The sequence below is a fragment of the Ascidiella aspersa genome, chromosome 6 (genome assembly GCF_963924565.1).
Source record: "Ascidiella aspersa chromosome 6, kaAscAspe10.2, whole genome shotgun sequence".
Taxonomy (NCBI): domain Eukaryota; kingdom Metazoa; phylum Chordata; class Ascidiacea; order Phlebobranchia; family Ascidiidae; genus Ascidiella; species Ascidiella aspersa.
In genome coordinates this window covers 3,539,786-3,565,054 of record NC_139452.1, presented here as the reverse complement: position 1 = coordinate 3,565,054, position 25,269 = coordinate 3,539,786, and the positions used below count along the sequence as shown (strand labels likewise).

General features: G+C 34.8%; 1 protein-coding gene and 1 long non-coding RNA gene across 2 annotated transcripts; one reads left to right on the top strand and one right to left on the bottom strand.

Annotated features, from left to right (window-relative positions):
- Positions 1 to 15,014: 15,014 nt before the first annotated feature.
- On the bottom strand, positions 15,015 to 16,348 carry LOC146139199 (uncharacterized). The gene is made up of 2 exons (XM_083391741.1): positions 16,134 to 16,348; positions 15,015 to 15,605 (listed from the first exon to the last, which is right to left on the bottom strand). Exons 1-2 carry the CDS (start codon positions 16,346 to 16,348, stop codon positions 15,146 to 15,148), a joined length of 675 nt encoding a protein of 224 aa, XP_083247867.1. The 3' UTR covers positions 15,015 to 15,145.
- A 6,033-nt stretch (positions 16,349 to 22,381) lies between these two features.
- Positions 22,382 to 23,656, top strand: LOC146139198 (uncharacterized). Its single transcript, XR_014501371.1, has 3 exons — positions 22,382 to 22,586; positions 22,833 to 22,941; positions 23,398 to 23,656. It is a non-coding gene; the product is annotated as an uncharacterized LOC146139198 (long non-coding RNA).
- Positions 23,657 to 25,269: the final 1,613 nt, after the last annotated feature.

Sequence of the window (25,269 nt, the reverse complement as noted above, 5' to 3'; positions counted from 1 at the left end):
AAATAACGCGAGTTCTAATGTTAAATGATCTTTATGCACTTTATTTTAAGTGGTTCGCTTCGTCAAAGTATACTATAGTCAAACGTAAAATACCCAATAATATCCTTATGCTGCGTTTCCTATACCAATAAATGATTCACAGCAAATAGAGACACGGTGTCACTGAATCAGTTTTTAAATACGTTTTTTATTTGTCCGCGACGCACAACGCTAAAGAATCGCTGATATAGGTGAAAATACAGCATTAAACCATAAACTAACCGGAAGCAGAAAAATGAATATAGGATAGGTGAGTACAAGCAGTTTTTTTTTTAAGGTTTGGTTTGGGTGATCGCTAAGTAGTTTAAGAGACCGCAAGTGTTTCATTTAAATACCAAAAAATAGCCATATCTTTTCTACTGTAGTTGCAAGTCCAAATTTTGGAAAACCGCGGGAGAAATTTGGCGGACCATTTCGGTTCACAGTTTCGATAGTCATGTAATGAGTGACAAAAGTAAAAAAAAATGCAAAAAGCCAAAAAACACTTTATGGGTCACTGCCACCATTAAGAGGGTCACTCTCCTGTGCCACTGAATTAAGATCACTCATTGACGAGGTGGAATGTGCGGCTCCATCATCCATGGTGCCAGAATCACCACTGGCACGTAACAAATTCATCCACAGGTTGTTGAGAAATGCTTGAATAGATTTTTTTCGAAAAAGAACCACACAGATCGCCACCAACACTACAATGACAATGACAATGACAATGACAATGACGGCAACAGCCCAACCAGGAAATCCACCGTTTTTCTTGTTTTTAACCACAGTTTTCGTCGGCAGTGTAACGTCTGAAGTATTTTTTGTGACCATTGTGTCAGTAACGTTGGACAATGTTTCGTTATCATGTGCCTTGACTTCACTGTTAGGATCAGCTGTAGCATTGTCGACCACCACCTTATCACTGGCATGAGGAGTAGGGGTTGTTTCAGGTTGGTCGGTGGTTGATGTTGCTTCTGTTATTGGCACAACAGCACTTGTTACCTTATGCTCTGGGCGCATTTGGTTGATTACTCTGTGAAAAAAATATAGTATCAATTCCTTTGAAGTCTGGCTTACTATTAACTAGAAAAGAATTCAAAACATGCGTAAAAGCAGTAAGATTATTAATTGAAATGCATTCATAGAAGCAAAAAACAAATTTGACAAAAAAAAAAAAGTGCCCAAATTAGTTTAATCCGAGCTACGTAAAAAAATGCCTAAGTTAGTTTTATCTGAGCTATGTACGACCAAAAAAGTACCCAATTCAGTTTTTTTTGGGCTACGTATAGACAAAAAATGCATAAATTAGTTTTTTGGGGCTATGCACGACCAAAAGAGTTTCTGTCTTGGTTAAGTAAAAAGGCAGTGTTGTGTGTGGCGTTTCCCTACATCAGTGGTTCTCAACCTTTTTTTCACTGCGTACCACCTCGAGCCTCTATTATCTTGATCCATACCAACAAATTGTCAAAAAACTGAACTTTACTCAAAATGTATATAGGATTATTAACAGGGGTGGATTAGCTAATTAGTTAGCCCGGAAATTTCTAAACAAATGCGGCCCATACTACTCTCAAAAAAGTTTCTCTTTTTTAACTTGCAAGATACTGGTAGTCAAGTTTTGTGATTATTTGTTGTTTTGCTATGATGTCATAAAACAAATTTGCATAGATGTTCCGGAAAAATAATAGTTCCTATCGTTAAAGAAGCATAAAATATTTAACTATACAATCATTACGATGAATGTATAGTTTATTACAATAAAAAAAAATAAACTTTTGGTAAAACTGTAATTTTATTTAAAAACATACTGCCTACAGCGTACCACCCAAAATGACTTCGTGTACCAACCACTGCCCTACATGGATCGACTAAACGACCAGCGTAAATTTCTGTCATTTTAAATAGAAAAGACGCGAGGGCGAACTAATTTTATTCAAAGTTATCAACGTAAGAAAATCCGTAACTTGTTTACAAGTGAAACTTGCGTATTTTAAAACCGCTGCAAGAGACAAGATAATTGTCTTGGTCATTGGGCAGCTAAATTGCGTTACACTTGGCTAAGTCACAATCAAAATCGCATCTCAAGCAAGAGCAATACCCAAACAAAGAAACTCATGCTCTCCCGCGCATATTGCTCCGTCTCTCGTAACGAAAACGTCCGCGCACATGGATTAAAAATTTATTTTTTTGTTATGTGAAGTTCGCCACTGTATGTTGTCTTACATCATTTTCGAGCACGCATTTGAAATTTATTACTACATACTTACGAGAAACACAACGCATTGTTTCAATAGTTAAATACGAAAGCGCTAAATTAATTTGCCTATGTTTTGTTGGTGATTACTGATAAGTTTTGTATTGATTTAAAAAAACGCCCTGGAATTTTAAAAGTTCGGTGCCTACGACACAAACAATTACCAAAATACGAACAAGGCCTGTTGTTTTGTTGCAGTCGCTGTTTAGTATTAAGATATTCAATAAAACAACACGTAGCCAGTAGCTACAATTAACACCAAAAAACTTAATACTTGAGTTTATTAGACAGAGCAAACTAGGTAAAAAAGTAAATGACAAAATCACCTAAAAACAAAAGTTACTTAAAACTGAATATTTCTATGCAAATACTTTAAAGTGGTTTGCAAAAACAATCCCAAATATACATTTTTTTAAATGGGGGTTTATTTTGGAAGGGAACAAAATCAAAACCTTCGCAAAGAAAAATATTTTACGCAACAATAAAACAGCAAACAATTTTGCAAAAAAATAGGCTTAACGACCGGACTATTCAATATGAAATATATCCTAAACATTAGTATGACTTCCTGTATTAGTTTGTTGACTGTCGCTCTATGCAAATTGGCATGAAACACTTTTTTAATCAATTGAAAGACTTTTAAATATTCAATGACTTGGTGGCAACTCTGTATGCCGGGGTACAAGTATAAATACTTTTGGGTAAATAACAATAAAACTCAATGTTTACTCAAAAAAAAAACAGTGTAAAACCAGGATCAAAGATTTTATAAAGTATTATATACTTGGCCTATACTGGCATTGTCAGTTCCTTAACCAAAATATATATTCCTATTAAAAAATGTCTCATTGTGGTTTTACTAGGGTTTTTAAACTTTTGAGTTTTATTGTTAAAATATGTGTCAGAGGAACAGCTGCCAATGGTTTTCGATTACATAAAGATATGCCCATATACTTCTTTGGAAATACTCACGAGCAGTAGGAAGATCCTTCGGCGACATAGTACCCTTTCATACATGGGTCACACTTTCCTGTATCTTCATTGTAGAGAGACGAGTTGCCGCAAATTTGCCAGCGTGTGAGGCATTGGCCGTTGTGATTAAAACGTCCGTTGGGGCACTAAATAACATATTGTTGTTGTAAACATTGTCTTTAAAAAACAAAAGGTAATTGTCATTTCTTGTTTAAAAATGTTTCGGCAGTACCTCTACCAAGTTTTTTTTTTAACAGAAACAAAGTTGGACATTTTTAGATCACAAAAGACATGTTTCCTGCATTCTTCATAACAAAAAAATTCCAACTTGAACAATTCACAAAAAAATTGCTGCTACAAAGTATTTTTAGTCTATAAATATTTAAATCACTTTGGTTTTAGACTTCACAAGGAGCGATTCGAATTGAGAATGTAGTTGTTCTAAAAGATCACAAAAAACTTAGCAAAAAATGCTATATACAAACCTGCATGCGTGGAGATGCGGCACCAATACACCCAACAAAGCAGAAAAGGAAAAATTCACCGATCATTATTATGTAATAGTTTTTTTATTTTTTGCTCAAGTAATATAATAACCTGTATAACACAAATAAATGTTTTAACTGATTTTAAACAACAAAGATTTGACAAAATACCTAGATCAACTCTGAAAAAGCCTAGATCTAGATGGCATTCTTGCCAGTGACCTCCAGTAAACTTTTGTTATTGTGGGATTTCACAATAACAAGCAGGGTTGCCAGACTATGAAAAGGTTTTAAGGCCAAAAAATGTCAAATGAATATTTACCCGTTTGTATTCAACATAAAGGGGTAAAATATAACAATAAGTAAATATAGTACACTAACACCAGCTACAAATTGAAATTACAGTAAATTTCTAGTTTTTGTGCAAGCTTGAAGTCAACTAGAATAACCACAATAATAAATATAAATTGTGCTTTTTAAATGTAGCCTATATATTAAATAGGTTAGGTTAAAATAATAGAACTAGATAACTTAACCTGCATCTACGTAGTTCTAATATTTATTATTATGGTTGTTATCCTAGTTAAATTCCAAAAAAAAGAAAAAAAAATGCGGTGGGGATTATCTTAGGAGGCAATATATTAGCAAGGTCCAACAGGAAAGAGTCCTTGTGTTGAACAGAGCTGAACACTTTTATAAGAACGCCAAATATGAAAGCAATCGATATTAAAATGTCATCAATGAATCAAGCTAAATTCATCATTGTATTTAGGACCAGTGTTGTAACGACTTAAGTCAATGACTTACTTAAGTGCACTTAAGTCACTGTTTTCAAATGACTTGACTTGACTTAAGTTATTTGGGAGAAATGACTTGACTTGACTTAAGTCTTTCGGGCAAATGACTTGACTTGACTTAAGTATTTTCGACAAATTACTTAGGTTGAATTGAAGTGCTTACTGTAAGTCTTTTTTTAATAAAATTGAGCTATTTATCCAAATGTTTACACATAAAACAATTTGCTTGCTATAAGTTGCGTTTTTCTCATTTTTTAGTTCAGTTATTGCTCATAATCGTACAAGTTTAAAAATTCCAATAGTTCAACGTTTTATTTTTACGACAAGGATGTGACTTGAAGTTGACTTGCTTTAATTATGACTTGACTTGTTATTTATTTAAAAAGACTTGACTTGGACTTAAGTTATTTTACAAATAACTTGACTGGTACTTAAGTCATTTAAAAATGACTTGTTTACAACACTGTTTAGGACTATGTGAGTAGCCTATTACCACCTTAATAAATATACTTGTTACAAACAAGATTCTTTTGTGAAAAACCAAAAAGGATTTCTCGCACTGTTGGTGTGTCCAAGAAGATAATAGACACTGCTACGCCAACAAAAAAATCTTTTGTAACAAGTCTATGATCATTAATGTTATTTACTCATCACAATAAACGTAATTTAAAAGGTATTTCTCAGCAACTGAATTTTTGAAAGCGTATAGATTAAAAAGTGAACACGTTGCGTTTCTGTATATCAAGTTTTGAGAGTTGACACTACAATTCTAAAATGATGTCTATAATATTCATATTTATCGATATTTTATTACTTGTAGTGGATTTCAAATTAAAAAAAGCCAAATGTATAATTTCTAAGGCCAACTGACTCTAAAAAAAGCTAAATTCAAGGAATTTGGCCTTAAAAAGGCCGATCTGGCAACCTTGACTCAAAGCCAAAACGGCTGCCACTCTCAAAATTAAAAAAACACTAGATTGGACCATAAAAAAACACTAGATCCGGAGAAAAACCACTAGATTGTTATCGCGACAACATATTGCCATTTTTATGTTAATTTAACATCTCTAGACGTTTAGTAAATATGAAAACAGACTATTTTTTAAGTCTGTGTGCCATAATTGCGTTATTAAAGGTACTATTTGCTAAATATACACAACAAAAGCTCTGCTTTTATTACCGTTTTTTGTTGAATATTAAGGCACCTACTTAAAAAAATGTAGCAACAGTGGTTTTGAGTTTGGCAGTATTATTCTTTTATGCTTAACACTGTCTTTGTACGGTACATTAAACGCCACTTGTGTTTGGTTGTTTTAACTTTATATAGCAAGGTTGGCATATTGCTGTATATCTATGGGTGGTACTAAATACCGAATGGAACCACATGGGATCGAATGCTAACAAATGCCAACCAAACTAAACGTCTGTTTTACTCCTAAATCTGATTTAATTTTACACTGAAGCATATCTTGTCGCATGAGAGTATTTTAAAACGTATGAGGCCTAAGGAGGGTTGCAATGAACATGGTACCGAATGAAACCCAAAATAACCCAATGTAACTCGTAGAATAATCACGACCCCAATGGAGCCCAAAAGATTCCAATAGGACCTAATGTAGCTCGTTCGACCCAGTGAAACTTGTAGGAGAATTACCGTACTAAATACCGAATGGAACCCAATAAAACCCATTGTAACTCGTAATAGAAAAACTAAATACCGAATGGTACCGAACGGAACCCAATAGAACCCATTGTAACTCTTAATAGAAACACTAAATACCGAATGGTACCGTATTGAACCCAATAGAACCCATTGTAACTCGTAATAGAAACACTAAATACCGAATGGCACCGAACGGAACCCAATAGAACCGAACGTAACCCAATATAACCCATTGTAACTCATAATAGAAACGCTAAATACCGAATGGCACCGAACGGAACCCAATAGAACCGAACGGAACCCGATATAATCCATTGTAACTCGTAATAGAAACACTAAATACCGAATGGCCAGGTTGGAAAGTTTGGCCTGCGCGGGGGATTTATCCCCCGCGCAGCAGCACCTTTAGCCGCGGTCACAGCCGCGCAAACCTGACTCAAGCAAACGCGCAAAACTTCAGCCGCGCAAACTTCTGTATGGAAGTAAATTACCTAAAAATGAGTAATACTACTAAAATATAAATACGGGCTTTAACAAACTTTACTATTTACGAGAAGTATATTAACGTAATAGAAACGTTAGTATGGCTCCTGTAATACTGACGTCACATTTATTCACTCATCACTCGTGTATGACCGAAAATGTGTCACCTTAAATCAGGCCTGCACAACTAAAATGGTACAAGGGCCACAACAAGCACAATAAAGATTGGCGGGCCGCATACTGAAGTTGCATAACATTTTTAAACGCTAATCTATAAGACGTATAGAATATAATGCATCATATATTATACCCTGCGAAACGCTAAAAACGCACAGTTCGGCGTTTTGGTCACGCATCAGGGGACAACGGTCACGTGTTTAGTGACGTCAAATTAAGCAATATCGAGTAACATTGCACATTAAATGCTACACAATCCAGATTTTTAAATGTTTAGCTGCGCCCGCACACCAACCAAAAATTGCTCAGTGCTTCAAGCATTCCATGAACGCTGTAAACCTGCAAGTTTATTATTATATCGCAACTTACAACGTTCGGTAGCCTGGTGGTTTATTTTCAGCCGCGCAAGTATAAGTCGAAATTTTATTTTCAGCCGCGCATTTTTTCAGCTGCAAAACATCTCCCCCGCGCAATACCCAAAGTTTCCAATCTGGCCGAATGGTACCGAACGGAACCCAATAGAACCGAACCAGACCCAATATAACCCATTGTAACTCGTAATAGAAACACTAAATACCAGAAATCAAAAATATTTTTTTACTCTAACACTATATGTTCAGTTAAGTCACTATAATGCTGTTAAGTGATTCTCCTACGAGTTACAAAGGGTTCTATTGGGTTCCGTTCGGTTCCATTCGGTATCATTCTATACCATTCGGTGCCATTCGGTATTTAGTGTTTCTATTACGAGTTACAATGGGTTCTATTGGGTTCCGTTCGGTTCCGTTCGGTACCATTCGGTATTTAGTGTTTCTATTACGAGTTACAATGGGTTCTATTGGGTTCCGTTCGGTTCTATTGGGTTCCGTTCGGTACCATTCAGTATTTAGTGTTTCTATTACGAGTTACAATGGGTTCTATTGGGTTCCGTTCGGTACCATTCTGTATTTAGCACCACCCTATATCTATCAGGCTTGTCCGGTTTCAGTCAGGCTTTAAATTGTCATTATTCAACTAATTCACAGTAAAACAGGCGATAAAAACTTGTTTTTTCGTGGTGGAGTTACGTCACACTCCGACTTCAATTGATCTGTAAAGTACAATAAAAGGCCCAATCGCAAAGATTGGGTTTGAGCCCTGGGGGCAGTTCTATCACCATAAATGAGTATAACTGACCCTGGGGGTCCTAGCCGGAGATTGCCAAAAATTCCTCCCTACACTACAAAAAATAATGGCTCACTAACGAGCCAAATTGGTATATATTAATGCATATTGGCACAAAGTTCCAACTTTCTACTCATTTTGAGTACAAAATATGATGGCTCAAAAGCAGCCAAATAATATGGCTCAGTAACAGAAAAAAAGGAAAAAAAAAAAGAATTTTATTTTGCCGGCTAATTTATCAGCTTTACCTATTGCCCTACCTAGACCTGCTCCTTCCTCTCACTCCCCTCTTGTCCCTTTAGCACCTTTGGTTGGCAAGCAGTGATTACATAGGCCCACACCCTACAGTGCAGCACTACAGCATACAAACTTCTAAATATAGTCTGCTGCCCGACACTAACAGTAATCAGTATAGAAACTTGTTATTAACAAGCATCGAACCATCGACGATCACCAAACATGATCATGCTTTTACATTTGATTTAAAAAAGGAAATTTTTCATTCACTTCCATTTTCAACAATGGAAGCCAGGAAATAACTTATAGTTTATTACTCAATTTAAAGGTTATAAAAACCACTAGATTCTCCAAGAAAACAACTAAACCACTAAATTATTTCAAAAAGAGCGATGCACATGTGCTTTGTGCGTGGACAGCGTCGTGCGCTTCACGTGACCTTTGATAGAAACGTAAATCCGGGACCATAGTTGCCATTTTTTTCTCACAGTAATCATCTAGATTTACCAAAAAAATAATCTAAAAACATCTAGATTTTGATGGAGAAATCTAAAAAATAATCCAAAAATTATTTTTGAAAATATTTAATACTTTTGGACAAAAAATCAACATTAAAAGCTTAATCAACGCCTGAGGCGTTGGCTTAATGCCGTATAAAGTTGCATAAAGAGACTTGATGCTTTAGATTTAAGATTTCTGCTTTATAAAACACTAGACGAAATATCCGGCGTTCCTCAGGTTACAAAGAATATGGTAACACTAATTTACGGAATGCTGAATACACTTGACCCACCTTCACCCAAACGCTAACCCCCACCCTAACCCAAATATTGTGCGTTGGTTTAATACTTGTTTTAACGGGGTAATACTTAAATTAGTGAGCGTTCCGACCATTCATCATTCCGTAAATTATTATTACCCAAAAGAATATTTTACCGGTTATTCGTTAAGATCTTCGTAAATGACATAAATAATGCAAACATATTTTTTTAAATGTCATAACAAATTTGCTTATGCCTAAACGTTTGAACTGAGTGTCACCACATAGAAATTTCAAATCATGTGATGTGAAGTCGGTTAACTATAGTGCACAACACTTGGCTAATTATGCAATACAACTTTTAAGTAACGAAAACCCGTGACGGTTGTCAATTGAGAATAACTCCCAAACGTAAAACCTTAGGTTGCAGCAGCAATTGCTTAGACTTGCTTGATAACGTCATGTTTAAGCAAATACGTAATCCCGGTGCTAAACTGCGTCAAACGTGAGAAAAATCCTCATTGAAAAAACAAATGCTTACTGTTAACTGCTGCAATAAAGCTTTTTTCGCGAACTCTGCTAAGTATTGCGTGGGTAAACACATTGTAAGAAGACATTAGGCTTTGGCCTCAATTACTATCGCTAACAAACGGCTTTAAAATAAAAATTAAATTCTTCGTAAATTTGCGAACTCTTCCTAAACTTTACGCGGTAACAGGCATCAACAAGTTCCTAAACATAATAGTCTTAGTTGAAACCATTAAAATTTTACTTTTTTACTAAGGAAATATACTTACTTTCATTTTTTTATTTCCCGACAGGTAATTGCGCTTAAAAAAAAGTTTTTCGCGGATACGTTAAACTTGGACTATCTTTTACTTAAACTCTACTTCTAAATATACCTTTATTAATTTAACTAACGCTGGGGCCTGGGATACGTGCTTAAACACAATCTTGGTAACATTGTACCATGTTGAAATTTGCATTGCAACATTTTGTGAACCGCATCGAGTGTGACGTAACACTGTGATGCAAACCATTGTAAACAGAAAGTGAACATTTCAACAGTTTTCCAACAGTGAGGTTTGAACTCACGACCATTGGTTAACGAAACCAGTTCTCTACCACTGAGCTAAAGCGGCGCAACATTAAATTGCACGAAATTCATATTATAATAATCACCGACTGTGCGAACATCTTATATCTTACATCTCACAAACTTTCTCTTTTATTATGTAGATTTTACTGAACCTGACGAGTTACTGAAATTTCGATTTTATATCTCATCATTTTTTTTTTCAATTTGCAAAAAAAAAACTTTTGAAATTACTGAAATATTTATCGTCAATAGCGAATCCGTCATTAATTTAGATTATACAATATTTTGTTATAATAATCTAAAAAAACATCTAACATCTAGATTATATAATCCTACATCTAGATTCAAACCAAAACATCTAAATCTAGATTAAAATAATCTAGAATGGCAACTATGTCCGGGACGCATATTGAAAACTGCAAATAAACTTAATGTAGACCTAATACAAAATATTTAATGCAACTAATTAACTTAACGGGGTTGCGGTTGTTTTATATTTTGTCAGGGGGTATTTTTCAGGGCCCTTTTTTTAAGGGTGGTTTGTCTAAGTAATTTAAATTGTAACCTAAAGTAATGTTTTGTATTGTGAAAAAAATGAGTCGGGTAAATACTTAGTACAATTAAAGTAGGATGCGGCCCTCGTGAAAGCAGCAACAATATTAGGCCGTACATGTTAGCAAAGGCGCTGTGTTGACAAATTCGTATTCCTGGACCAAATCATTCTCAAGCATAAGTTAAACAAAATTCCATCAAGCTGGCCTCGAGCCGCGTGTTATTGCCGATGATTTTAAACGGTAATTTACCATTTTATTAAGTAATATTACGGATAGCGTAATATCCTGGCTTGAGTGGTAAATAGTGTGTAACGTCGTAAACATTTTAATTTCTACAATCGTTAATTGTTATATACAGCATATATGTTGGTCGTCCCTTGACTATTTTTTGCTTGTGCCTGAAATGGATTAACTAAATGATTCCCCACAAATGAAGTTACATTCTTTAGCCTGTGTAAAAGCAGCAATTATTCGGATGGCGTGTTAATAAATTATTGCATTTATCTGCGTGACTGTGAAACATTTAATTGTTCGTCTTCGCAAACTAAATTTTTACATTTTGTTGAAACAAAATTGCAAATAATGTGTTCTTATTTGCATTAAAACGACTAAATACCCAACGGTTAAGAATGTCAAACATCTTTGACGTAACGAAAACCAGTGACATTTATCGAAAGGAAACCACTCACTAACGTAATAATTTTTCATATGGCTTAATTATATTTCCCGGACCAAATCATTCTCAAGCATAGGTTAAACAAAATGTAAGATTTCATCAAGCTGGCCTCTTAAAACCAGGGAGTCGAACCGTTTGACTTTTCCGGTTCAGGTTCGCTTCGGGTTCAAGGTTTTTTTTGGAATCCGGTTCGGTTCGACCATCGCTATTTAAAAACCGGTTCATAAAGTTCCGGTTCGACTCGCTGCTAAAAACTGTAATACATATTATATTGTACTTTGCGTCATTTGCGTGAGCCGCGTGGTATTGCCGATGATTTAAAAAGGCAATCTACCATGTTACTAAAAACTAATATTAAGGATAGCGTAATTTCCTGGCTTGAGTGCTAAATAGTGTGTAAAGTGGTAAACATTTTAATTTTTTCTAAATAAAACATTTTTAATTTCTCAAATAAATCATTTTAATTTCTCTCTTAATTGTTATACGTCATATATGTTGGCCGTCCCTTAACTATTTTTTTTGCTTATTATGCCTGAAATGGGTGAACTAAATGCTTTCTCACAAATGGAGTCACATTCTTTAGCCTGTGTAAAAGCAGCATTGCAACAATTTTGCGCGGTAACATACTTCTAAGAAATTCTTAAACCTAAAAGTAATTAATTTTAATTAAGGCAATATACGTAATTTGATTTTGATTTTTTTTATAGTATTGCTATTAAAGTTTTTTATACAATGCAACAAAGTATGTAACCAAAAACCAATTTTGGAAGCACTCACAAACGTAAAATCTTTAAGCCGGTACGTAATCTCTGTACCATATTGCGTCGAACGTAAGTAAAATCTTATTTGAAACTGAAAATTGGGTACTATTAAAACCGCCGCATTAAATACGAAATTTTACGCGGTAACAGACATTAAGAAGTTTTTAAACAATCAAGTCTTAAGTTAAAACTTAAACATTATTAAGGCAATCAGTATATTATGACTTCAATTTGATTTGTAATGCTGAAAACCCGCGACATTTAACGATCAAAAAATACTACCAGTAACAAACGTTAAACTTTAAGTTGTAACAGAAATTGTTTACTTGCGTTATAATCAAGCAAATAATACCAGCACCAAACTGTGTCTTTCGTTAAAAAAATCCTTGAAAATAAATTGACCGGTTTGCGAAGGCGCTCGCGAACCTTCCTCAAAAATATATCTCCCAGCACCTGCCGGATAATGTCCATTTTACATTTTTTTACTCACTACCCACAAAAAAGAAATTAGCCCCAGCAACCTGACCCCAAGAAGAATATTTCTTAACACCCGCTGGAAAAATTATTAATTTATGTTAAAAAAAACGTAATAAGAATATCAAAGTCCATACAGAAGTAGGTATCATTTTGAACGTTTCGAATAGCTCTTTATTCCTTTTCAACATAGAATAAAGAGTTATTCGAAACGTTCAAAATGATACCTACTTCTGTATGGGCGTTGATATTATTATTACGTCTTACTACAACCTCCAACCATTATGCTCCTATGTTAAAAAAATTGCTTGACAACCTTACCAACCAAAATTAAAAGTAAAAAGTATTACTTATAGTTTTGAGAAAGAATTGCTAAGTGGGCTAACTCAAGAGTTTTAACATTATTTAATGTTTTTTTGTAAATCTCAAATTGAAAAATCCGGGACAAATTGGTTAACCGAGCGGGACACCGGGACAAGGCCTTAAAACCGGGACTGTCCCTAAGCCAGGGGGGCCTGAGGGGACATGCCCCCAAAATTTATAAATACTTTACCGTTAATAATTTGTTTTGTAGTTATGAATAGTACAACAACAGTCGATCACAGGCAGGTTATACACTGCTACACAAACGTTGTAGTTAAGATTACGTTTGCCTATACCGGTACATTAATTTGGTTTTACTACTTTTAGAGTTTTTACTCTTAGAATGGTTTATGAGAACTGCGTTTACACTCAGGCAGTTGCTGCTCGAAACGGGCTAACATTGTTATTTGTGTTCGATTCGGCAGTTAATACAATGACAAAAACTAACCAAAAAAGTTCAAACTTTTTGCCCCCCCAAAATTTTCGGCTGGCTACGCCACTTATCAAAATTCGCAAAGTTAACTTAAAGTTCTTTTTTAAATGAAACGAAGCAATTAGAAAGGTTTCCGAACACAAGGCATTTTTCATGGCAAACAAAACAATAGAAACATAACAGCCCGTGTCAACACTAACTCACTGCACTGCGTTGAAGTGACGCGCACATTCCAGCCGTCAGTACAGCAATGTACCTTGTCTCCCTCTTATAATCATACAATCAGAGCAACCGATCAACCTCAAACTTGACCGGACGAAAAGTAAGAACCCGATAATATGTTGTCGAACTCATCTATTTTCCGACGACCACCGTACTTATCATCTGGCCAAGTGCTTTTCAACCCGTGGGATGGTACGCACTTGTGCGAATGAAAACAATTGTAATGCGGATGACAAACGTTGTACGGATGAAAATGATGCATATTGTTTTTTTATGATGCGTAGGCTAATACAGTAATCAAATCAGCTAATGCGCCCACTTGTGCGTTACAGATTCAATAACATACTCTCGTAAGCCAATAGTGGTTTATTGAAAACTATCTATTTTATATCGGCCCTTAGGCACGCAGTTTTAATACACAAACCCTTTCATTGTTATTTTACAAATAAAACTAAAGGTTGCAAACTTACTGTGCTTGTTTTGTGCGGATGGAAATTTTCCGAAATAAAAGAGTGCGGATGGAAATTTTAAAGGTTGAAAAGCACTGATCTGGGCGAAGCATCCCCAATTGCAGATGCCGGCAAAAGATGCGCTCGCCATACTTTCCAGGTTGGGTGGCAGGTGCATACCAGAGATTTTTACAGAAATTTGTGTACACACGTCTGTCATGAAATGCCTGGTGCCACAGAACGCAGACTGGGCAGCAGGTATCAGTTCTTTATGATACATTCCTATTTCTGCTTGTGAGATTGGGGTTGGTGTTGCTACGGATAGGTAAGGCACTTGTTGAAGGTGTGTTGCTACTGACTGCATAACTCTCTTACACGTTTCTTGTATATATAGGACTCCAAAAGGCTGCTAAGAAACCAGACTTTGTACAACTTCTAGAAATCTACAGTCACTTTTGCTCGTTGAGTATATTGGCAGTTAAATCACAGTACACACGATAAGATAACACAGTGATTCCAGCCGCTAGTTTAAAGCAATAAAAACATAGAAAAGAATGGCAAAAAGCGTTAATTACGCAGTAATAAAGCACTGACTGGCAAAACAGAATACTGTAGGGCATTTTTGTTCGACTATCTCTAAACATAGTGTAAAATTAGGATTAGAAAGGTACACAGAGGCAGTATAAAACTATCTAAAAATTCAAATAAAAAACAGACATGTACGCTTTTTAGGTGGTGCAATGCAAATGTTAAATCGATTGTACAGGAAGGAAATTATTTCCTGAATTGCTTCCTGTAATTTGATTATTTAGAGTTTATCACAGTTAAGTTACGCGATTGTACAGCAGATTTAATATACTGGTAATAAAATAAATATTCTTGCATATTTTGTTCTTCAGGCTAAAAAAATCTTAATTTCTTGATAAGATTAGAACATTGGGCAGGACAAACATTTCACCCATGAACAGGAAAAGGACTCCAGCCATAAGATCGAGACAACAACATCAACGTCGAAAAAAAAAAAGTTCGGCATAAAACTAAAATAGGCCTAATAAATTTGTTGAAAGGTGTGCACACATAAAAAAAATAGAGATATTATACTTAAGTTTCATCAGTATTCATCAGTTTAGCCAAATCAGCATCAGCTAACTTTTTCTCAGTATCATCTTGATAATTGTTATTAGATTTATGTTTACATCCACATAGAATAAGGACTACTACGAAAAGTATAAATAAAATGATAAAAAATACCCCAATGGGGGTAACCACAAGAACACTCTTTTTTTCACCCTTAGGCGTTTGTGTCACCAATTTTTTAATCGTGGTAGCAATGGTATGTGGTGGAGGTGTAAGATCCACAGAAGCAGAAGTGCTTTTAGAGACCTTGTTGTTAGGAAAACCTTCATCAGGCTTGCCAGAAGGACTAGCATCGCCATTAATAACCTCAGGTTGCAAAGTTGTAGTAGGAATCAGCGGCGTTGGGATGTTTATAGGAGTTGCAGGAGTCGGTTTGGGTGACACTTCTGGGACCTTTTCTTCAACGATGCTTGGGTTCAGGGGGCTGCAAAAAGGGTGAGCAATATGCATTACAATAACACTTGGTAAGCAAACACATGATGTATTCGTATTAACATTTTTTGTAAAGTAATAAATTTGTACATAAAAAAACAGAAATGTTTTACTCAACATTTTGGTCATCAAGACAATAATTATATTTTTATTAAATAAATCATAAAAAAGTTTAAACAAAACCGTAAAAAAAGTTTGAAAAACCCCTTTGTATAATTAACAACGATTTTATGTTCAACAGAATGGCAATTCTTAATTGTTTCTGTTCAGATTGTTAAAATGATACAATACATATCAGGTGGGAAATTTGGCCTGTTGCACTTTTAGTCAAATCCATGGATTTCTTGAAAAAAATCGCTAAAATGCATATAGCGATTAAAGTCAATCAAACACACAAAAATTATGTTGCAGTTTGCTGGTTTTGGTAGTACTTAATTTAACAACTCACAAAACTTTGTAATTTACTACAGCGGCACAATTTAAGCTGAATAAATGTATCTTTCCAATGTGGAATATTTACGTTAAGCAACGGTCTGTGAAATAGTCCGGGTTCGAATAGCCAGGTGGACACTGGACACAAGTTTTAGAAGCGGTGCTGAAAGTCTTCTGTACATCCGGGCACGCCTCCTTGGCAGTTACACATTGATTGTTGTATCGGAATCTTGGTTCTCTGCACTGAAAGATAAAAAAGTGTTTGTGTTTTAAAAGCCTGGCAGTATATAATTTAGTATGCATAATAACTTATAAATGTTTAAGACAAGCAATACTCTAGTATGTTTTATTAACATTATTTTTGTTGGTGGTTTAATCGCTTTCTAAATAAATTATGTATAAACTTTTTCAAAAAAAGAAGGATGTTAGTGAATGCTATAACACAGCGGTTCCCAAACTTTTCTAAAAATTTTGTCCAGTGGACCCTTTGCAATTATTTTGCTATTTCACGTCCCTATAAAAATTCAAGGATCAGTTGAGTCATGTTTCTTGTAGTACACTAGTGCAGTCATAATTCTTTCTAACTTTCAAACTAATGCGAACCATTCACTGATAGCAGGTAGTACAGCATAACAGGTGCTTTGTGATGTCAAAATAGACGACTAATTCTCACTGCGGACCCCCTGAAACTGCTGTATGGACCCCGGTTCGTCCGCGGACCCCAGTTAGGGGGGAACCACTGCTATAACACATCTAGTTTTGAATGATTGTACAAGTTATGTAACTAAGGTTAATTTGCGTTGCCCATCGGCAAGTTAATGTACTGAAGATGACTGAGTCCATAACAGAAGGTCACAAAGTAGAAGTGAAGAAATTGACCAAAGAAGTCTGTTGTGGTCTGGATGGGTTCTGTGGCAGGTAAACAGCCAAGGTTTTTAAGCTATTTTGTGAAAACCTTAAATTTAGTAAATTACACACCTAAATTTTGAAACTAGTTTGTAGGTGGGAGGATGAGTATAAAATACCCTATAATGACAGCAATTTTTTACAAAACAATTTGCTTGTAACATATCTATTTTGCAATAACAAAATAATCTATCACATGTTTAACATTCTTAACTGCTGTTTGAGTTTGCACTAAACAATCCTGTTTGCAGTGACCTATAAAAAGGTTTACATCAGCCCTGGGCAACATACAGTCCGCAAGTCCGCCAAGCGATTTAATTCCGCCCGTGGCTTATTTTTCTAATATATATACATAAGCTAAGCAGAAACAAGGGCATGCTTCTTTTTGTTTGGTTGTATTGAAACGCTCTTTCCAGGGACGAATAGTCATGACCGCACCAAACTGTATTTTTAACATGTTTTAAATAATAAAATGAAAATTGTTTTAGTGCAATGTTCTATGTGATTTTTTGGCATCTTTTCAGACAAAAAGCGTAATATGCACTGTTTGACTCTCTTCAATGAAATTTTAACAAACTTAGCATAATATTTTCATAGTTTTGGCGCTTCGGTCAAATGTATTCCGTCCATTAAATTTTGCACGAAATACAAGCAGTTTACTAAGCTCTGAAACATACCGATTCACATTTTGTCAAGCTAATTTAGTTTATGTCAGGTTGTCCGTGTTTCAAGATTTATACCGTTTGGCAATATGGCAATTGTACCACAACCACAATTAACCTGTCGGTTACTTACTTAAAAAATTGGGTTTTTTTGTGCGAAACTCAGATTTTATGTCTAGTGTTACGTCATAAACAAAATGCTGGCCTAAATAAAATAACTATCCATAGACGTTACTCTTGGTAGCCTTTATTACAATTTTGGGGGAATTTTACTATTGAACTAGAAGAGCCACAAAAAACATGCTGGCGAGCCGCATGTGGCTCGCGGGCAGCAGTTTGCCTACCCCTGGCCTATATAGTCACAATTTTTTTCTTTCTTTTAAATTCGACTTAAATTGCAGATTCGCGCAAAACTTCTTACCTAATACCAAGTTCGTTAGCTTATTTGTTTTATAGCGTCAGAGTATGACGTCATATTGCATGAATTTGAGATCCTATGTTTGACGCGGCCCGTTGCGCTACAATATTTTAAGTTTCTCATGCTGCCAGTGGTTCAAAAACAATTGCCCATGTTTACATAGTAGCTGTCATAAACTCATTATTTGTTTGCTGTTTCTAAACTAGTAAGTTTTAGTAGTTTGCATGTTTATTGCAATTACAATATATTTAAATATATCTTATCAACATTTAAACAAATTAAAAAATAAGCAAGACAAACCTCCAAAAAACTGGGTGTGACTGTCGCAAAGAACATGAAAAACAGAGCAACTGTATGGAGAATTTCCATAAAATTCATATTTTTTTAAATAATATAACAAAACCAAGTTTTTATAAATAAAAAGCTGTTTTTCTAGAAATAAATAAACCTTTAAAGAAATGTTTAACCATATATAGAAATTTTAAAACAGTAAAAAAACATGAAGCCTAAAAAAATTACTGTCTGACCAAGGATATTGATTTCAGTTTATGAACAAGCTACATACATGGGTGACATAACGCTGATATTTCACCATTAATAAACAACAAAGGTGAACAGGACTGGGGTTACCAGATTAAAAGTTTGATTGAAAGTTAAACTGAGGTAGAAGAAAAAAAGCAAGGGAAAATACAAGCATTTTTTCTTAACAAATTAAAATATGGAAATTTCAGTATTAATTCTGACCCAACTGTTACGTGTTCACTTACACCTTAAACACCTAAATTAATTAATTGCCATAAGCCAAATCTTAGAGTTCATATTAATATTAGGTTATATTACGATTTGATAAATAGGGTTTTAGAATACGTGTTACAGCTTTCGTTTGCCAAACATTTTCTTCAGTTACATAATACCATTTTTGATAATGCAATGTTTCATTATTGGGCGCTCTTTCACTATTGTACGTGAAACGTTATGCAAAAAACAAAAATAATAATACCGCATACCACAACGCATATTGTTTGGGTTAGGGTGCGGATTAGCGTTTGGGTGAGGGTGGGTGAAGTAATATTATGTTTATTATTAATAATAACTTGACCCACCACCCTCAACCAAACGCTAACCCGCACCCTAACCCAAACAATATGCGTTGTGGTATGCGGCATTTGAAGAAAGTTTTTTTTTTATTAATTTTTACGTACAATAGTGAAAGAGCGCCCATTATTGTTGTGCGGTTAAAGCAATCTGTCGATTTAATTACAAATTCCTGAGTTTTTCGTGTGTCCGTTCGCCACGTTTCTAGCATGTCATTTAACCTTTAATTTCTCAAATCTATAAACAGTCTGTCGTGCGGGCTGTGATAAACACGCCTTACGGTCGCCGCTAATTGGCCTCATGGCCAAAAATATGTCTCAGCGGTATTTTCGCCGCAGCGTGTCTCAGCGGTATTTTCGCTAGTCAGCAAATAATTTCTGGCAGATTATTTCAACGTCGAAATAAACTTATTTACGTATAATTTTTTCGAAAAAAAATTTTACCACCGTCTGAAGAACGGACTATATATTTTAGATTTTGAAAAAAAAATTAGTATTCGAAAAACTATTAATATTCAAATATTAATATTCGCCATAAAAAATAAATTAAACATTTCATCGCAGGTTGAAACTCATTTTTTGAGTAGCGCAGGAGTAAACCTTTCCAATGATGCCTCGCTTGCTATAAATTTGCGATATTAATGTTCATGACATATCGCAATAATTGTTGAAAGTCTATAGTACCCTTATTAAAAATCACAATCGAACGAAACTTTCACACGTTCATTTTCAAAGGCGTAGTTTGCCAAAGAACAAAAAAAAAATTTCAAAAATTTTAAAGTTTTAAAAATTTCATATTAATCTATTCATAGTCCCGATATCGCGATTTTTCACCCCAAAAGCATCCGACCACAATAGGCACAAATAATTTTCATCCAACCATAAAACCAAACACATTGCATAGACATTGATCTCACCTTTCCTGGATGCCTCGCTTGCTATAAATTTGTTGGGGAGTAAGGGTTTAATTCGGCAAAAACCGATATTAATATTCATGACATATCGCGATAATTTTTTTTTTCATATCGCGATAATTTAAGTCTCTAGTACCCTCATTAATGTATTTTCGGTGTATTTTCGCACAGTCTTTTCGAGCAGTCCGCGCAGTCTTAAGCCGACAGTCGCGGTAATAGGCGGTGGCTGTCTGTCGCACATTAACTTTGAAACAATATACGTTCATTAATGCTTTTTGATTACGTTTTAATTGACTTTGTAATAATATACTTTTAATTGGTATTTCAGTTGTGGTTTTGATAGGTAGCATATCTGACCAAAAACCTTCGCCAACCAATAAGAACTCACGCGGTTACGTCCTGCCAGACAGCTGTTTAGGGTTAGGCGTCACCCCCAATACACAAGTCACGTTAGGGCGTAACACCAACCCATCAATTTTATCTTAATCAGATTTAGTACTATGAAATCCTACCACAATTATAAAATCAACGCACAATATTTGGGCTAGGGTGCGAGTTACCGTTTGGGGGATAACACTAATTCACGGAATGATGAATGGTCGGAACGCTCGCAGTATTATTATTAAATATAATAACACTTGACCCACCTTCACCCAAACGCTAACCCCCACCCTAACCCAAATATTGTGCGTTGGTTTAATAATTGTTTTAACGAGGTAACACTTAAATTAGTGAGCGTTCCGACCATTCATCATTCCGTAAATTAGTATTACCCGTTTGGGTGTGGCAGGGTCAAGTATTGTTATATTCATTATTTAATAATAATACTTAACCCGCCCTAACCCAAATTATGTGCGTTGTGGTAGGATTCTAGACCAGCACCCGGTCTTGCTTATTAGGTCGCCATTACTTAATATTACTGATTACTCACCCAAAACACAACCCACCCTCACCCAAACACTAACCGAAATAAATCGCGCAGAAGACAGGGGGCTCCACCAATTTGGAAATGTAACGCGCAAAAAAACAAAATAGAAGTCTTGGCGTTAGAGTTTGGGTAAAAATACTTGACCCACCGAACGCTAACCCAAATATGGTGATGTAGCATTTATCATGCAATATTACTGAGTCAGGGCTGCCACTCTGATTTTCAATTTATCCCAAGGTTTCTTGTCTAAAAATCCCAAAAATTGGAAAAAAATCCCAAGATTAAAAAAGCTGAAATATAATAGACTGTGGCGGACTTGTGGTGCGCACTTACGTGTCATGAAGATCTAACACAGGTGTCGGCAACCTTTTTCTAGTCGCGGGCCAATAACAAATTGAGAAAGGTCTCTACGGGCCGCACAAAAAGTTAACTAAGAATTGTGTTAATAAAATGTTAGAAAAAGTGTGAATTAGGCGGGACTTGGACTTTTTGCACTATTACATTTAAGAAGGTGGTAAATGTTTTTTTCGAGTCCACACCTCGTCATTCATACTGCTAATGAAAAGTGTAATACACCTGCTTAGAAATGCGATAACTTTAATGATTAATCTAATTTATTCCGGGCGCACCTGTCGAGCAAGACGAGCGCAATTTATTTGGTATACCGCTATTTTTTTAATTTCTTGCAAGTTTTTATTACATTGCCAAAAAACTAAAAAGTTAAAAATGTATGTCTAATATTTTTGTTTGTGTTTGTCTGGGACGCACTTCCCCGCCGCAACGGTAAAGCAGCGCTGTTCTACAGATTAAAAGAGAGCATCAAAGAGTAAACAAACCGAATGTACAAGGATCAATACAAAAAATGTTAATAAAACAGAAACAGAATCATTAAGTTAAACATCATTGCCAAACACTTCCAAGTAACTAACAAAATGAGCTCCTACCGCGACTAGGTGGTTACACCAACTGCCGTAAGGACAACTACAATGTCAAGGCACCATGTGCTCAGTGACCTTTGACCGCAAGTCATAGAATGATCGCACAATTAAATAGGTCATAAAGTACTTAAATAAACACAACAGGGGTCGTGACTTTTTTAGTGACACCTGTCACTACTACCTGTCAGTGACAGGTGTCAGTAAACTAGTGACAGTTTGAGCCCAAACTGTCACTACTACTGCCAGCTGTCAGTAGGGTGACATGCGGCTGCTTTGAGACTAGTGACAGGTAAATGTTCTGTAGTGACAGGTGAAATTTCTTAACGTCCTGTTACTACAATATTACAGTTTTTTTATAGTAAAACGAAACTTTCAGGGAATAGTATTGATAATTTACTTTGATAGAAGTGCTGGTTATCGCATCCCATATCACATCAGTACGAAAAAGGTGAATACTATCCGTTAGGAAGACCCTCGGAGTGACAGTTCAGCCGATGTGAACAACTTTTAACAGCCTGTCACTATGAATTTAGCTTCTTGTGGTAGGATTGTAGACCAGCGCCCAAAAACTTTTTATCATAAACAGCAAGTATGTTCGACTGAAGCTTGCAGACAAGAACCAAATCAAAGTATCAGATGAGCACAAACAATAAAAAGTCTGTGAACTCCAAAGATTGCAGGGTAAACTAGATATTTTTTTTAGAGTTTGGTCAGATTTTTAATTCTGTAAAAAGATGTTATTGGCTGTAAAAATAAGATATATAAACCAAACATGAAAGAAAAATACAAGTCAAACAAAGAATGGCTTGCCAATAATATGAACAAGAACTAAAATATTGATCACTAAAGCTTTTTTACATTTATATCAAAAACAACATGTGTGATTGAACTTTTTGACAATTTTTTATTAACATGTTTTACAAACAGGGCACTTCCAATGATTTTTAACCACTTTTCGGAATTCCTTTTTATTGATGTTGATGCAATTTGAGTGGAACCATCGAGGACAAATATCACAACCAATCTTTAATAAAAAGTATATTTTATGTGTTTCTTTAATGCTAATTTTTTTAAACATAGCAATTGAATTTACCCATTGTCCATCATTTACTTTATCCCCACAAATTGCACATGCATTTTCAAGGTTCTCTGCAAATAAAATGGCACACTACTTAATACTTGTTAGAATATATATAATGCCTATTTAGATGGGTTTTATATTAAGGTAAAGAATTTTTAACAAACCGGAGGTATGCAATATTAATGCCCCAAAATAATGTCTCAATTCTTCAGTGCTTTTTGCATCCCAATTAAATGTTAGTCTTTCTTGGAAATTTCCAGCTAGGCTTTCAGCAATCTGTATAATAAGATGGCAATACATAAATCTAAAACTGACTGAAAAATTATATAAGAAGACTTCTCTAGATCAGGTTACTTAACATAGGTATAAAACATATATATATTCCTTTAAATGTAAAATACTGCATTTCAGAAACCTTCATAACAAAAATGCCACAGCTGTGACCATCATTTTGATTCGGATGTTCAATATATCCAAGCTTCCATTCAGCCGAAAGAAGTTTTTTGTCGTCATCATGGCAGCGAATTTGCAAAAACTGACTAAAATCAATTTCTCGTGTTTTTATATTTTGTTAGCATATATTATTTATAAAGGATGATATATCAAAGTAATTTTATGTAAGAACGACTTACTAAAATCTTTCAACAATATCAATAGTGGGTTTACAGCCAAATGGGTCAATCAAATAAATTGTTGTGTTGTAATGTTGACAACCTTATTAAAAAATGTTTTTGGCCGAACAGTTTATATTAGCAGAACATGTCATTTCAGATGTACTTACCAACAAGTTCCAATGATTTCTATTTTTGTTATAGGCACCCATCAATAAATGGTATGATGAAAACTTTATCTAAATATATTGTTATTATGCATATCAAGCATTGTAATTAAATATTGTATGTTGAACATGTACCTTTTTCAATTGATGTCTTTTCATAATATTAATTTGATTATCAATGATACTATTGACAACAAATATGTCAATGGGAAGTATGGATTTTTTTTCTTGACAAAGGCTTTTAATAACATAGTCTATTGTCTAAAAAAATTTGTATGAGTATTTCAATTTATATATTTAATATTTTCTGTGCTTTTACAAACCGAAGAATCCAGCCAGTTGTTAGGCTTCAGTGTATAGAATGAACTATGCATTAATATATAGTTGGGGCTTGATCGGAGCTTTGCCACTAACATCTCATGCGGTTTGTTGTTCCACAAATCTAGAACCTAAAAAGTTTCAAAATTATTTTTATTTTAAAGCAAATTGCCCTAACATGCCACATGATTCTATAAATTAGTATGAGATTGTTTTTATGATTTTTTTTGCTGTTTTGTTCCTTAATCCATTGTTATTATTACCTTAATACCCTTAATAAATAAATTGCATAACTTGAGAGTGAGAAACACTGTATTATTAAAATTGTGAATTCCTGATTCATATTCTTGAAACCTTACCAAAAGGCCACAGTTAGGACAGCATTTTTGATGAAGTTTAACACCTGAGTTGGCAAACATGTTAGAGGAAAAACAGCTTACATACAGTATAGTATTGGATTACCTGGCCAAATTTTTCCAACACCATAAATAGTTGCTTTTTTAGTTTTGTGGCTTGACAAAAGGGAATTGCATTGTGGACAATCTTTTTCTGATGGAGAAAGTCCATGAGGATAGTCAGCTGGATTAAAACCCTTTTCCAGCAACCATGTAGGAAGATTCTCTGGAATCTTCTTATTTTTAAGAAAATATTCCATGGTAAATATATCATTTTTTTCCAACTTGGCAATGCCAAATCTACCAATAAAAGTTTACCCTTAATAAGTTAGATATTCAATGTATTTTAGAAATAATTTTTACTTTTAAAATGCAAAATATTTAGTTTTAGGTATAATAATATAACTTATTATATTCACTGCACAGGGTACCTTCTTTTGTTCTCAACAAACGTATCACCTTGATGTTGCAACATATACCATTTGGAAATAGCCTCATGAACACAAGATTGGTTCATGTTTGACAATGGACACTTGCAAGACCAAGTACCACTTTCTGTGTCAAACGTGACCCTTAACCTCTTCAGCAGGGAAAAATAAGAAATTGTGTTTGTAAACACAGAGTAATAGATAATTCTACTGCTATATCCAAGCTCTTCAAAATTTGCATGTACTACCAAAGGAGATAATGCCTCAAGGGATTGATCATGTACTTTTAAGCATGCATTGTGAGTGTGTTGTGAGATAATATTATATTCCACCAATTTGTTAAGGTATGAAATTTCCAACATTT

What these genes read in the sequence shown, in the direction of transcription:
- LOC146139199 (XM_083391741.1), bottom strand. Translation starts at nt 16,348, where the DNA reads ATGCATACTAAATTATATACTGCCAGGCTTTTAAAACACAAACACTTT. An exon ending in TTCACAGACCGTTGCTTAAC is followed by an intron (nt 15,606 to 16,133) that starts GTAAATATTCCA and finishes CCCTTTTTGCAG; the next exon opens with CCCCCTGAACCCAAGCATCG.